This window comes from Mesoplodon densirostris, chromosome 4 (genome assembly GCF_025265405.1).
Source record: "Mesoplodon densirostris isolate mMesDen1 chromosome 4, mMesDen1 primary haplotype, whole genome shotgun sequence".
Taxonomy (NCBI): domain Eukaryota; kingdom Metazoa; phylum Chordata; class Mammalia; order Artiodactyla; family Ziphiidae; genus Mesoplodon; species Mesoplodon densirostris.
In genome coordinates this window covers 28571920-28586630 of record NC_082664.1, presented here as the reverse complement: position 1 = coordinate 28586630, position 14711 = coordinate 28571920, and the positions used below count along the sequence as shown (strand labels likewise).

At 48.2% G+C, this 14711-nt stretch overlaps 1 protein-coding gene across 1 annotated transcript in view; it reads left to right on the top strand.

The window, feature by feature from the left end:
- Positions 1 to 502: 502 nt before the first annotated feature.
- FLVCR2 (FLVCR choline and putative heme transporter 2) overlaps positions 503 to 14711 on the top strand; it is a 64672-nt gene continuing 50463 nt past the window's right edge. The window contains exon 1 of the mRNA XM_060096038.1: positions 503 to 1171. Within this exon, the coding sequence (XP_059952021.1) occupies positions 503 to 1171 (669 nt within the window). The remainder of the gene's footprint in view (positions 1172 to 14711) is intronic.

The window sequence follows — 14711 nt, the reverse complement described above, 5'->3', positions numbered from 1 at the left end:
ATTGCCGGGCCAGCGGCTGGCGAAGGCGGGAGGGGCAGGGGGCGGGGGCGGGCGGGTGGGTCGTGGGTGGGGAAGCCGCGCGGGGCGGGGGCGGGGCGGTCACGTGCGCCGGAGGGGGCGAGGCCGCCAGGCCGCCCGGGAGCGACCGGAGTCCCGCGGAGTGGCTGCGACAGGAGAGAACTGTTTCCAGGACGGAGGGGTGAACGTCGACAGGCGCTTCGGGAGGACTCAAGGCACCGGGGGCCAGGACCAGGCTGAGGCGCCTGCAGCTGGGGGACAGCAGTCAGGGACAGAGGACGCCAAGGAAAAGTGAGAGCAGAAGCTTGGGGGTGAGCAAAAGAGCCCCACTCGTGGCTTTTACGCAGGCTGGGGACTCCATTTATTCCTTCCGGGCGGGCCGGGTAAGTGCTACGTCAGCTTTAGGTGACCAGACGACCCCACTGCCCCGTAAGTCGACTATAGTCCTCAGCACCTGTCTAGGGCTCCAGGAGAGGCTGTGGTCATGGTGAATGAAGAGCCTAACCAGCAAGAGCGCGATGACACCCCTTCGCAGACTTACGCCCTCGGGGAGAGCCCCAGCCTCTCCGTCCATCCCAGCATCTCAGCCCATCCAAGCGTCTCCATCCACCCCAGTGTCTCTGCGCACCCCAGTAGTTCGGCCCACCCCAGTACCTTGACTCAACCCAGTGGCTTGGCCCACCCCAGTAGCTCCGGCCCTGAGGACCTTAGCGTGATCAAGTTGAGCAAGCGCCGATGGGCTGTGGTCCTGGTGTTTAGCTGCTACTCCATGTGCAACGCCTTCCAGTGGATCCAGTACGGCTCCATCAATAACATCTTCATGAACTTCTACGGGGTCAGTGGCTTTGCCATCGACTGGCTGTCCATGTGCTACATGCTGACCTACATTCCTCTGCTCCTGCCGGTGGCCTGGCTCCTGGAGAAGTTCGGCCTGCGCACCATCGCCCTCACCGGCTCCGCTCTCAACTGCCTGGGGGCCTGGGTGAAGCTGGGCAGCCTGAAGCCACATCTCTTCCCAGTCACCATGCTGGGCCAGGTCATCTGCTCTGTGGCCCAGGTCTTCATCCTGGGCATGCCCTCCCGCATTGCTTCTGTCTGGTTCGGGGCTAATGAGGTGTCAACAGCCTGCTCCGTAGCTGTCTTTGGCAATCAGGTGGGTAGAGAGTGGGTGGTGTTCCCTGTGGGACTGAGCATGTTGATGGTACCGCATGCCTCCGTGTGTGGAGACTGTAGTTTTCTGACTTCAGCGTGTTTGTGACTCTGGGTGACTGTGGCTGGGTGTGACTGGTAGTGTGAGTGAGGGACTGTGACTGGGTGACTGTGTAAGAGAAGTGGGGCAACAAAAGGAGGGACCTTTGCTGTCACTCACAGTTTCTCCTCCACCAGCAGAAAGGGTGCTTCTGGAACACATGCTGTTTTAATGATCTCATTCCTGAACTTACTTCACCAGCTTGGACAGGAAAGCTGTTCTTTCCTGGGGAGCAGCTCCTGGGCATCAGACTATTCTGTGTCATCAGAAGTTGGCAGGTGCTTTTTTCCTGTCCAACCAGCTTTTCCTAGAGCACAGTATCTCCTGCACCACATGGAAAGGCAGAGCGGGGCCCTGGTGGCTTTGGCGCTGCTCTCACCTTCTTTATACACAGCTGAAGCCAGGACAGTGGGAACAATGCTTTGTGCCAACCTCCTTCCCTGGGGTTTAGAGCCAAGGGCAGCAGGATGGAGTCAAATTCTTGCTCTGAATTTTCAAGGCCTAGAAACCTTGGAAAGACCTGGAAAGCTCATATCTTACTCCTTTGTCTTTCCTTCGTTTGGGAAGGAGAATCTCAAATTCTTTGCATCTCAGTGTGGATATGACCCAGAAAGGTGGGCATGTCGTGAATCTGATTGCTGTCTCTGAAAGGTTGAAGCAACTATTTACGGGGCCCTTCTTTATCTGGACCACTGCCTGGCGTCTCACTTTTTCCCAAGCACATGCATTTGTGGCTATGCATTTAACAAATGACCAGTAGCCCTTAGTTCTTGTATTCTCTTACCTGTTCATTACATTTAGAATATTTAAGCTTTCATTTAGGAAGTTCTTATTTGGGTCAGAAATTTCCAAACTTCCCTAAAGGTAAATTTCCATTCTGTTCATCTTTACCACCAAAAAGGTAACTTGAGCTAAATTTTTTCAGGCCAGTAAGGCCTGCCACGTGGGTAATAGTGTAAGCAATCAATGAAAGCAACAGACAGGGCTTCTTCAGCACAAACAAGCAACATAAAATCCTTTACCCAGTTTTCTTTAACCTGTGGGTTTGAATGTTCAGAAGATTGAATGGATTTGAAGTCTGGGGATGAAACAGGCTGGATCTTTTTGTTCAAGGCAATTAAAAAATAGGTATTAAGGGTGACATTTACCAACCCCCTCTTCTCGAAGGTGATGTGACTGTGAATTTGAACATCTCCATTGCAGCTTTGCTGGCAGGTTTGCCATTATTGGATGTTTTCTTTATAGGAGGGTAAAGCTGGGGAGCGATGCACAGGACTTTTCAAGCTTCCAGAGGGTTAAATCTCCCGATTTGCAGCCCCAACGGGATTCAGACAGGGTCACTGCAATCCCAAACCCATTGTTTGGGGAGGGCAGAAGAGCTAACCGGGCCCTCAGGTGGCCTGGTGAGATCAGAGAACCCAACACTTTTTTGTTCACCATGGAGCAAAGACGAACTGGTTTTCAGACCCCTCTGCACACAGCTGTAAAGGAACTTAAAACTTAAAATATATCTTTAAAATTTAGTAAGAATAGTTACTCATTGCCCATGCCTACTCCCCGCCAAGGTCAGAAAATGCTAAGAATTTTACATTTAAAAACACCCTGACAGCATATATTTGTATCACAGAGCCATCAATTTAGTGTGTTCTTTCCGGCTTAACCCACTGTGCTAAGTTAAAAAAAAAAAAAAAAAGAAAAAAGCTGAATTGTTTATGCTTCCTCCCACAGAGGTGACTGTGTTTGGTTCTTGGCATATGTTTTAACCTTTCTCTCTGAGGAAAGCATGGCCGAATGGAGGAGAAATATTAACAGAACACCTTGAGCTTTGCAGTTAAAAAAAAAAAAAAAAAAGGCTCCACAAAGCTGTCTAAACAGATTGGAAGCATCTTTCCAGAGAATAACTCTTTGTGGCCGCAAACTTCACACTGATGAGCCAAACCCCTGTTTCATGGTCATTCTGACCCCTCTCTTCTAGCGCTTCGCTGATAGGCTCCACGAGGCACCGGTCCCTGCTGGCCTAAATCCAACACTCATTCCTTCACTCAACAAGCACCTGCCTTGCCAGACGCTGTGCTGGGGCTGCAAAGAGAATCCCCGCTTCCCACAGTTCTCCTACCACCCTCTTAATTCCTCAATTCCTCAATTTCTCAATTCCTCTTAAATTGTATCAGGCACCAACATTCAGCTTTAAAAAAGCACACGCACAAGAAGCAACCAGATGAGAGTATAGAGGATTTGTTTTCAGTTCTCCGCGAGGTTTTTAAGTATCTTCTCCGCGGCATTGCTATGGGAAGATTGAAGGGGAAGGAAGCTAATATCTATCAAGCACCTATTATGTGCAAGGCACTTTTTCATGCATTATTTAATTTTTTTAACCTTTGAGGTGGGTGGGGTTGTCCCTGTTGTTCTAGGCGATGAACTTGAGACCCAGATAAACTGAACAACCTTATCCAGGGTCCTACCGGTGCTGAGTGGTAGAAAGGAGGTTTGAAGCTAGTTCCACCCCCAGAGCCCCTGCCAGTGGGCCGTTATTGAATCTTCAGGTGGACAAAGCATATATTCAACAACAACAACAAAAAGCAGGATTCTGAGTTGCAAAGTTTTGGCCCTGTGTCTCTAGGGTTGTGGGTTGTCGGTGGTGATAAAGTGTCCAGCAGTTTCTCTAGAATTTGAAAGCTAGCACTGCCTTCTGTTTTGAAGTTCCAGGCATTAACCGTGCCTCCCCACGTGCTGGTCGCTGAGGGGCTGGTTCTACCTCTCTCAGCCTGAGGAAGGTGGGGCTCCAGGCTCTGGGGAGAAGAAACCAGTGGATCCTGAGCTGGCGTGAGGGAGGGTAGGGAGTCTTGGACTGCCGCTGGGGCACTTCCCTGTGACCATCACACAGGTGGTGGCTGCCCGGCAGTGTTAACAACACTGGTTCCATTGTTTCCAGGGAAAACCATCTGGGTTTTTCTTTCTTTTTTTTCTTTTTCCTGCCTTCCTCCCCCCCCCAGCCCCCAATCTGGGGTTTTGAGTGATGTGGACACATGGTTATTGAGCAAGGCTGGGAAGAGAGCCTCGTGTGAGAGTCTGGGGACGGCTTGGTGGCACAGGGCGAGGGAGATGTGGGAGTGGGAAGAGATCTTCAAGGCAGCCCCAGCCCCAATGAAGAGCCTCCAGCCCTGCCACCAGAAGGGAGTTCCTCCGGGACCCTTGGGCAGGTCATAACACAGCGCCACCCAGAAAAAGTCTAGAGAGAATCAGTTTGCTTTTCGAGGAAAAGAAAATACAGTCACCTGGGAATTCCCTGGCGGTCCAGTGGTTAGGACTCTGAGCTTTCACTGCCGTGGCCTGGGTTCAGTCCCTGGCTGGGGAACTAAGATCCCGCAAGCTGCACAGCATGGCCAAAAAAAAGAAAAAAAAAATACGGTAACCTTACAGAATCAGTTCTGCAGCAGCCACGGTCTATCTGTCCGATAGAAATATAATGAAAGCCACAAATGCAAACCACATATATGACTAAATTTTCTAGTAGCCGCATGAAAAACAGGTAAAATGTAAATTTTTTACCAAAGTAAAAAGAACAAGTGAAATTAGTTTTAGGACTATATTCGGTTTAACTCAATATATCCAGAATAGTATTTCAACAGGTAATCAATATAATAAAATTACTAACAAGCTGGTTCACATTCTTTTCCTACGGCGAGTCTTTGGAAGTTGGCATGTGTTTTACGCTTACAGACTAGCAACATTTCCCACCATGTCTGGAACAATGATGCTAATTGTAGGGGAGGAAGAGGTTTTCCTTGACTGTCTTAGAGTCCCCAGATAAAAATTAAATTGATGAAGTCAGATTAATAAGAGAAAATCATCCATAATGATTTCATATAAGTATTAGGTGACACGGGAGTCTTTGTAAGGAAATGAAGGAAGAGTTAGACTTGTGCACTTCTATGCCAGATTTGCTGGAGAGCAGACAGTGGTGGAGAAATGTGATAGGTTAAGGAGTCTGAGGTCTGTAGAACCGGGGGGCCACTGAGCAAGGCCTGTTTGTCAGGATTCTTGGAGGAAGTGCCCCTTTATCTTCAGAGACAAGGGTCTTGAGAGACAAGGATGCTCCCTTCCTCTGTAACCAGGAGGGCACCTCCCACAGGAGGGTTTTAAGGCTTGTTTCGGGGGGAGGAGGTCAGAGTGACCTTCCTGCTTTTCAATTCTCTCAAGTTGCTTCAGCTTAAAATAGTCACTATGCCAAGGTACCAAATTTGGGGGTATTGTGTCCTGAACCCCGTCATATTTCAAGCATTTGGAAATCAGGTTCTAGCAGACAAAGATGGACTCTAGGAAAGTGAGTCCAGTCTTGAGGAGGTTGTGTTTGCTGGACTGGCCGATCATCTGTCACCCAGCGAGGCTGGGTGGTCCAGAGGCTGACTCAAGAGTCCAGGTCATGAGGTGAATGGTCAGCCTCATCTTGTTCCAGACTCCTGGGCACTTAGGTGTGTTAAAGTCCAGGCTTATCAATCTGGCTGTTGCAATGTCAGAGAAACTTTCAAGCTCTGAGTGACATCTGGGGAAGTGAAGGCAAGCTCTTCTGTGCTTTCATTTGTTGTCATTGTCAAGGCACATGAAGCACCTGCCCATGTGGCTGACCACTTGCTGGCCTCCCCTTCTGACTGGAAGAGAGGACCAGGCAGGGGCTGGGAGAGCAGAGCGAGGCTAGTGGAGACGGAAATGAGGAGGGGTGGAGCCAGGACCAACCCTCAAACGCTCACAGGGGCAGCCAGGTCGTAGAAAGCGTGACAAAGGAAAAGTGACCCTGGAGTGCGGAGGGGTCACAGCATCGTAAGAGCACGTGTCCCAGCTAAAGGTGGCAGCTGCTTGAGCCTCGGCCAACTGTTCCCATACACAGCACGAACAGTGTTGTCAGATTGTCTCATTTTTTTTTCTTTAAAGAGAAACCAGAAATCCAGATTTTTATGTGAAATCTGTTTTTTTTAACTGTGGTAAAATAAACATATTTATAATTTTAACCATTCATAAGTGTACAATTCAATGGCATTAAATAGTTTCACAGTGTTGTGGAAGAATTACCAGTATCTTTACCCAAAATACTTTTATCACCCCCAACAACTCTGTGCCCATTAAACAGTAACTCCTCCTCTGTAACCCCTGTTCTACTTTCTCTCTCTATTAATTTGCATATTCTAGGTACCGCACATAACCCAAATCATGCAATATTTGTCTTCGTGACTGGCTTATGAAATCTGTTTTTTAAAATGCTGATAAAACTCAATTTTTAATTTTATTATTATTATTTTCCATGTTTTAAAATTGTGGGTCAGATAAAACTTCTAGTTTGAAACTTCTGGGGAAGGTAAAGTGGAATCGAATTCCAGTTCTGGTTTCTCCTTCATCGCAAAGCCCTCACCAAAGATGCCGGCAGGTGGATGAGCTCAGAGTCTGGCGACTCCGGGAAGGAAGCGAGACCAGTGCTCCCCCAGATGGTGACCATTTGCCTCACCTCGGGGGCCAGGACCAAATACAGATGGCTGGGCCTTCACCTGGACTTCCTAATCAGCGTCTCCATGGGAGGGGCCCAGGCTCCTGTGTTTTTACCTGGCTTCCCAGGTGAGGCTCATGATCAGACTTGCAATCTCTAGGAGAGAGGAGCGGTGTGCTGTGGGAAGGCGCCCTCCTGCTTGGAGCCAGGTTCTTGTCAGGGCTGGTGCGTTTTGTGCTGCTGTGTGATGGGGTCCAGTTCCCAGGTAGATGCAGCTGGGAGCTCAGCCACTCACTCTCCAGACTGAGAGGAGAGGATGGGCTTGGGGCGGGGCTCATAATTCTGATTCACTTAAGGTTCTGAAAATAGACTCAGGGCCCTGGGGGGTCTGGGTAAGGGCAGCCCTGAAGGCCTGTGAGGTGGAACCACAGCAGAAGCTCCTAATCCTTCTGTTTCTTTGACCTTCAACTCAGTGCACTACATGAGAAGAGGCTCTGGCTGGCCTGGCCTGACTTCTGTCTTGGCCGTGTTGCCTCGGCAGGCATTCCTCAGGGCCCGACAATTCCATGGAATCGAGTCTGAGTGTTCAGTTTAGCATCCAGGACCCCTCCTCCCTCGTCCCTCCCATCCAGCCTGTCTCTTGTTCCCTCCCAGCCTCGTCTCTGCTCTGACCAATCTGGCTTCTTGATTCTCTCCTTGAAGATACACTGCTTGGAGGTTAAGCCTAAAGCCTCGGAGAGTGACATCAGCAGATGGTGGACCAGGAAGCTCCAGAGCCTTGTTCCCCCACAGAAACATTAAGTAATCTAGAAACTGGCTAAAATATCTTCCCTATGGGAGTTTTGGAAATCAGTCAAAGATCTACAGCAACCAAGTAAACGCCCAACCAAGAAAAAACCACGTTCAGAATGGTAGAAAGTTTCATGGCCATTTTGCTCACCCTTGCCCTGACCCCACCCAATTGCCGTGCCTCCCACTACCCAGTTCCTTTCTGCAAGCCTGAGGATGCAAAGCAGACCAAATTTGCAACGTTTTAAACCAACTGTGTTTTTATACACTAACAACGAAAAATCCACAAAGGAAATTAAGGAAACAATTCCATTTACAGTAGCATCCAAAAAAATACTTGGGAATCAGTTTAACCAAGGAGGTGAAAGACTTGTATGCTGAAAACTATAAAATGTTACTGAAAGAAATTAAAGAAGTCACAAATAAATGGTAAAACATGTGTGTTCGGATTGGAAGATCTAATATTGCTAAGATGTCAGTACTACACAAAGCAGTCTATAAATTCAGTGCAATCACTATCAAAATCCTGACGATGTTTTTCACAGATGAAGAAAAATGCATCCTAAAATTCATGTGGAAGTTTAAGGGATGCTGAATAGCCAAAACAATTTTGGAAAAGAATCACAAAGTTGGAGGTCTGACACTTCTTGATATCAAAACTAATAACAAAGCTACAGTAATCATGATAGTGTGGTATCAGCATAAAGACAAACAGAGAAACCAAAGGAATAGAGAGTCCAGAAATAAACCCTCACATATATATGGTCAAATGGTTTTTAACGAGGGTGTCAGACCATTCAAGAGGAAAAGGACAGCCTTTTAAAAAAAAAATACACTTTATTTTTTAGAGCAGTTTTAGGTTCACAGCAAAATTAAGAGGAAGGTAAAGAGATTTCTTACATACTCCCCACACCCCCTCCTGGTGTAGTCTCCCCCATTTTCAACACCCCCACCAGAGTGGTGCGTTGGTTACAATTGATGAACTTACATGGACACATAATTATCACCAGTCTCTTCAACAGATGGTATTGGGAAAACCTACAAAACTCTTGGAAGAAAACATAAGGAAAAAGCTTCATGATAATGGATTTGGCAGTGATGGCAGTGATTTCTTGGATGTGATACTAAAAGCGTCAGCAACAACAACAGCAAATAATTGGACTACATCTAAATTAAAAGCTTTGGTGCATCAGAGGACACTATCAATAGAGTGAAAAGGCCGTCCATGGAATGGGAGAAAATATTTGCAAATCATATATCTGATATGGGGTTAATAGCCAGACTATATAAAGAATTCCTGCAGCTGAACAACAACAAAAACACAACCCAATTGAAACATGAGCCAAGGACTTGAATAGACATTTCTCCCCCCAAAAAGATACATAGACGGTCAATAGGCACATGAAAAGAAGCTCAACATTAGGGAAATGCAAATCAAAACTACAATGAGGTACCACTTCATACCTCTTAAGACAGTTATCAATAAGAAAAAAAGAAAAAGAAAAAAGTAAGAAATGTCGGCAAGAATGTGGAGAAATTGGAACCCTGGTGCATTGCCGATGGGAACGTAAAATGGTGCAGTCACATGGAAGACAGTATGGCATTTCCTCAAAAAATTAAAAATAGAATTACTATATGAGTTAGCGTTTCTACTTCTGGGTAGTTACCCAAGAGAATTGAGAGCAGGAACTTGAACAGCTATTTGTACACCCATGTTTATAGCATCATTCTTCACAATAGCTGAAAGGTGGAAGGATCCCAACCATCTATGGATGATTATTAAAATATGAAATATACATATGATAGAATATTATTCATTCTTGAAAGGAAATTCTGACACGTGCTACACATGGGTGAACCTTGAAGACGTTATGCTGAGTGACATAAGGTAGTCACAAAAAACAGATACTCTGTGATTCTACCTATGTGAGGTATTGAGCTGTCTTTTTTTCTGACACCAATCAATTCTTCAATTCTCTAACACCAACTGGCTGTCCTACAGTTCAATTCAGTTCAACTCTGACACTAATGAGTTAGTGCAGACCCCACAAGTTAAGAGCTCAGTCCCGTAAGACTGTCTCCATTTGCAAGTCCTGGGGGCCACCCAGACTTCTGACTGACTAGCTGTAAGTTGGGGGTTCCCACGAGCCCTACTCAGGTTCTGTAATTTGCTAGAATGGCTCAGGGAACTCAGGTAAGCACTGTTTTTCCTGGTTTATTTTAAAGTCTGCAAGTCAGGAACAGCCAAATGGAGGAGATGCCAGAGCCTCTGTGGGCCACCCTCCCAGCACTTTGGTGTGATGGGTTCACCAGCCTGTAAGCTCACCGAATTTCCTTGTTCAAGAGTTTTTCTAGAGCTCAATTTCCAGTTCCCTTTTGCTTCTCAGCGGTGGGCAGAGGGTGGGGCTGAAAGTTCCCAAACTTTAATCACTTGGTCTTCTGGAAACCACCCCCATCCTGAGGCTCTAGAGGGGTCCCACTCTATGTCACCTCATAACCTAAACTCAGGTGTGATGGAAACAGGATCCTTATGTATAACAAAGGACAGTCCTGTCACTCAGGAAATGCCCAGGGTTTAGAGCTCTGTGCCAGGAACCAGAAATGAAGACCAAATATATTTTTATTATACCACAGATAATCTCGAGTAATCAAATTCATAGAGACAAAATGTATAATGGTGGTTGGGGGGCTGGGGGAGGAGGGAATGAGGAGTTAGTGTTTAAGGGGTACAGAGTTTCAGTTTGGGAGGATGAGAAAAATTCTGGAGATGGATGGAGGTGGTGGTTGCACGACGATGTGAATGTTCTTAATGCCACTGAAGTGTACAGCTAAAAATGATTAAAATAGTAAATGTTATGCTGTATGTATATTTACCACTGGCACCGAAAACAAAAAGATACACTGCTTGGGAGGTGTTCCCTCTGGCTGGGTACCTGGGTAACTGCTCACCCCTGCCGTCATCTCCTCAGTCTCTGTGCTGGAGGAAAGCGGTCCTTGCCCTTCTGTGTGCTTGCTGAGTTTCTGTGGATCCTGGCCTTTTGTTTTCTAGGGTTTGTGTTTCCCCCTCTTCCACAACTTTTCTCCTGTCCTCTTCCCCTCTTCCTCCACCTCCTCTTCCTGCTAAATGGGAAACTTGTCAAAGGACTGGAACCTTGACTAATACATCTCTCCCATATGTCAAGGCTCTGGGCATAACAGGCGCTTAAAAATGGATGGACAAATTAATAAACAGGTATTCCTTTCCTGAAAGGAACTGAGGTGACCACTCAGTCAGCTGAGAGCTCAGGTGGTTGCAGGAAGGGACTCTCATGCCTGGATTTTCTTCCTGACGTGGCTCAATCTTACTCCTTCAGTGGAAAAAGCTATTCAGTCCTTACGGGGTGTGTTGACCTCTGCTGGACCCAGGGTGGTTGAGAACGCATCTTTCGCTCTGCTGTACCCTTGGACAAGACCCGTAACTTTTCTAACGTTTGGCTTCTTCTTCTTTTGTAAGATGGAGATACTATTGGCTCCTGCAATAGTGGAGGTGAGGAGTAAATGAGGCGGTAAGTGGAGGGCACGTAGCCAGCAGAGTTTGTCTGCTAAACGAAGAACAGATGCTGTCACTACTATATCATCAATAGAGGTCACTGGCCACTGATCTAGAAGGAGAGGCCAACACTTAAATGCTCCCAGTACCACCGTGTGGCAGGCTTAAGGGTACATGTGCACAGGACACTCGGGGGTCACAGCGTGTGGGAGGGAGGACACACCCCAGAGTGAGTGTAGCAGGGAGCCAGCGGGACCGCTTCCCTGAGGAGGTGATGGTTATGAGCCGATTCTCAACAAGCGAAGAGACCAGGAGTTGGGTGAATAGGGGAAGGTGGGCCTTTCTGGAAGTTTCCAGGCAGTATCTTGATGGGGACTTCTTGTTCCTCTTGAGAGCTACTCAAACTAAAAGCTGTGCTGGTGCCAAGAGATGGTGTTATCTTCCCAGTATGTGGTTGATGAGACCGGTTGTCTGTGGTGAAGATTGTGGGGTCTTAGGGATGACATAGGTACTGGGCCAGTTCCCATCCCCGCACATCAGACCTTACTTAGTCTTACAAACCTAAGACTCTACTGAAGGAAGTGGGGTGCCCAGGCTTATCAGGTGGACACAGCTGTTTTCCACTGCCTGATTCTTGATCTTTATCCAACAATGCTGTTAACAGGATGTCCTTCCCTTGCCTTCACCTCCCCCAACCCCCAACATCAAACAGCCCCATGCGAATTGGTTAGATCCCCATCAGGGAAGACGAAGAACGATAGGGCTAAGGTGAAAGCGGGTGTCTCCTCTTCTTTCTTCTCTGTCTCCTGACTTCTATCTAGCACCATCCCAAACAACCCAAGGGAGCATCTCCTTTCTCTCTGTTCTTCAGGACGGAGGCCTTTGTCTTTGCTGAGTCATTCAGAGCTCGGAGGTATCCTGCAGGTTCTGGCAGCCCATCCTGGCTCTTCTGCCTCCCCACCTTATTCCAGGCATCTCTCCTTTTTTAGGCTTTGCAAAAACTGTAGCTTGGCCTCTGAGCTCCACACAGTTCAAGATGAGGTCTTGCCCCAGTGTAAGGGCAGAGAGCACCAGCACCATGTGTGTTTGCAGGAGGGGGATGGGAGGTAGGGCTGGCTTTCACTTGCTTACCAAGTTCTCGGGATTAGACAGTGTGCCTTGCAACCACGAGTGGAGTGGTGTTTGCTTTGGCTCCCATCCGATTCTTTCTCTAGAGAGGAGGTGAACACAAGCCCTTTTCAGTTCCAGGAGATCCCTTTTGACTAGACAACCCTGCTGGCTCCAGAAGGGAGGGGGCACAGGAGCTGGAGCAAGGTTGGAGGTTATTTTTCTTATTTTTTGTTTTCTTTTCCTTTTCCTCTCCCCTGGAAGTTCCTGATTTCTGCTCCATGTTGCGGTGTTGGCATGGCTGGTTCTCCCATGCTGGCTCTGGAAGCAGCTGTCTGCGTTCAGGGCCATTTGCTGTGCCCATCAACTCAGAAGTATAGGAAGTGAGCCTCCATGAGTCATGGCATTAAAGCAGGGTCCGTCGCAATGGGCTGTTTGTTTGGGGTGGTGGCTGCCCTTTGAGCAATCCTCGCCTCCTCAGACCTTTGTCCTGGGCTTCCTGTTTGGGGCTGGACATGTTTGTGGAGCCACTCGATGAACTCAGAGGCCGGTTGCTTCTCTACCGAGGAGCTAGGCAGGAGCACACACAGGTCCTACCATCTGTCCCTGCCTGGGATGCCGAGGGAAGCCAGCAGCTAAGAATTAGCTCTTCACTTCTGTCCTTGGGGCAGGGGAGGTCAATTGTTTCTAAGTGTGCTCCACGAACCACCAGCACCACCTGGGCTGTTTGTTAGAAATGCAGATTCCTGGGCACTGGGGCAGATCCAAGGAATTAGCCTCTCTAGGGTGGAGCTCGGGAATCTGTGGTTTTGATTATCTGCCAGGGATTGTGATGCGCCCTGAAGTTGGAGAACTCCTGGTGTGGGAGCCATGGGACCCTGACCCCGCTCTGCTGACCCCTGTATTTGGGGCCTCTGGCTAGACACCTGCTCTCTTTCGGCATCAGCTTACCTATCTGTAATAAGGAAGCCAGCCTCACAGGGTGGCCACTCAAGTCAAAGGGGTTGTGAAAGTTCCTGAACCAGATGAGTCCCTGCAGACATTCCCTGAATGCACATCCATCTTCTCCCTCCCCGCCAGACTCCAGAATCTCTGGATTCTGGGCCTTTCTTTCATCCCAGCTGCTGTCCCGGGAATATTTGCTGACACATCCTCCTCCCTGACACCATAGGTCAGGAACTTAAGCAGACTTGCCTGTCCAGTCTCTGCTGATGAGTTAGGTTGGGGCTGACATCACCACCCTTCTAGAAATAGGTCACTCCCCTAAAGACCTTGCTCATAGAACACAGGCCGGAAGAGGCCACATGCCTGGCACGTGGTGGGGACTGAGAACATGTGAATGGAAAGATAGACGACTGGTGTTCTGGTTTTACGCTTTGGGGAATGGTCTTCTCACTGCTGAAGGAAGATTCCAGAGCATGTTCTGTGATTGCCATCGAATATCATGTCAACTGTGGCCTCGGGAGGATGGGGGTGGTGGGTGGGGGAAGAGTGCAGCTTGACCCAACCCTCTTACTAATCTTTTTCACCTTTTATGTGTAAATGGGCCTCCTGAGAAAATCCCCTCCACCTGCTTCCACAACTCTACGGCCTTGGAAGCAGGTCCTCAGGAAGAGCTGCAGGTGGTAGAGCTCCTCCCTCTTTGGGGCTGGCTGACTTGAGGGGGTGAGCCCTGGGAAGACCGGGCCACCAAGAGACATTCTCGGCCTCTGGCCTTGGGACAGGCATCTTGACAATGGTTTGCTTTATTTGTGGAGCAAGGAGAGTCCTCCTTGGGAATGTTTGGTTCTCTCAAGGCTACTGTGGGGGGGTAGGAAGTTGTGTCTGCAGGGCCCAGATCACCAGTGTAAGTTTGTTGAGAGACTCCCAGAGACATTGATGTTCTCTCCACTCATTGCACTGCCTCTGACTCACTGTCCAGAAAGAACTCTGGTAAGAGGTATAGAGTAACTGTTAGCCATTTTATGATGACCCAGATGCATTTCTCAGTTACATAACAAACCCCATTGCAAAGGACCCCATCAGACCCTGGTTCATCTTGGGTCTCAGACCACGTCTTCTTGGGCTACGTGGCTGCTTGGTGCCTTGTCGTGGCTCAGCAAAGCTCTGTGGGAAGAGAGCAGGGCTGCGAATGGGACCATCAGAAGTCCCGATGTTACCTCACTGCTGATCTACTCTGTGACTTCAGCAGGTTGAGCCAGCTCAGTTACAAAATGGAGAAAAGGACGGTCCCCTCCCAGGCTCTGTGCCTCTCCTGTGCTGTGGGCATCTGGCTCTTCACCTCACTGGATGGTTTTGAGGCTCAGTTTATATGCTGGATGTGCAGGTGCCTTGAAAACTGAAATTTTGTGCAAATGTGGGCTTTTACGTGCCCTTCAAAAAAAAGAAAAAAGGACTCTGGACTTGCCTCATGACACTCAGAGAGTAAAAGGGCTTCCTGTACATAAATCATGTCCTGTCCATCTGGTAAAGTGCCACCTTGGATTAGGGGGCCATACCCTCGGTTTACAGTGCTCACCATTCTTGGCTTTAGAGTCAGCTCT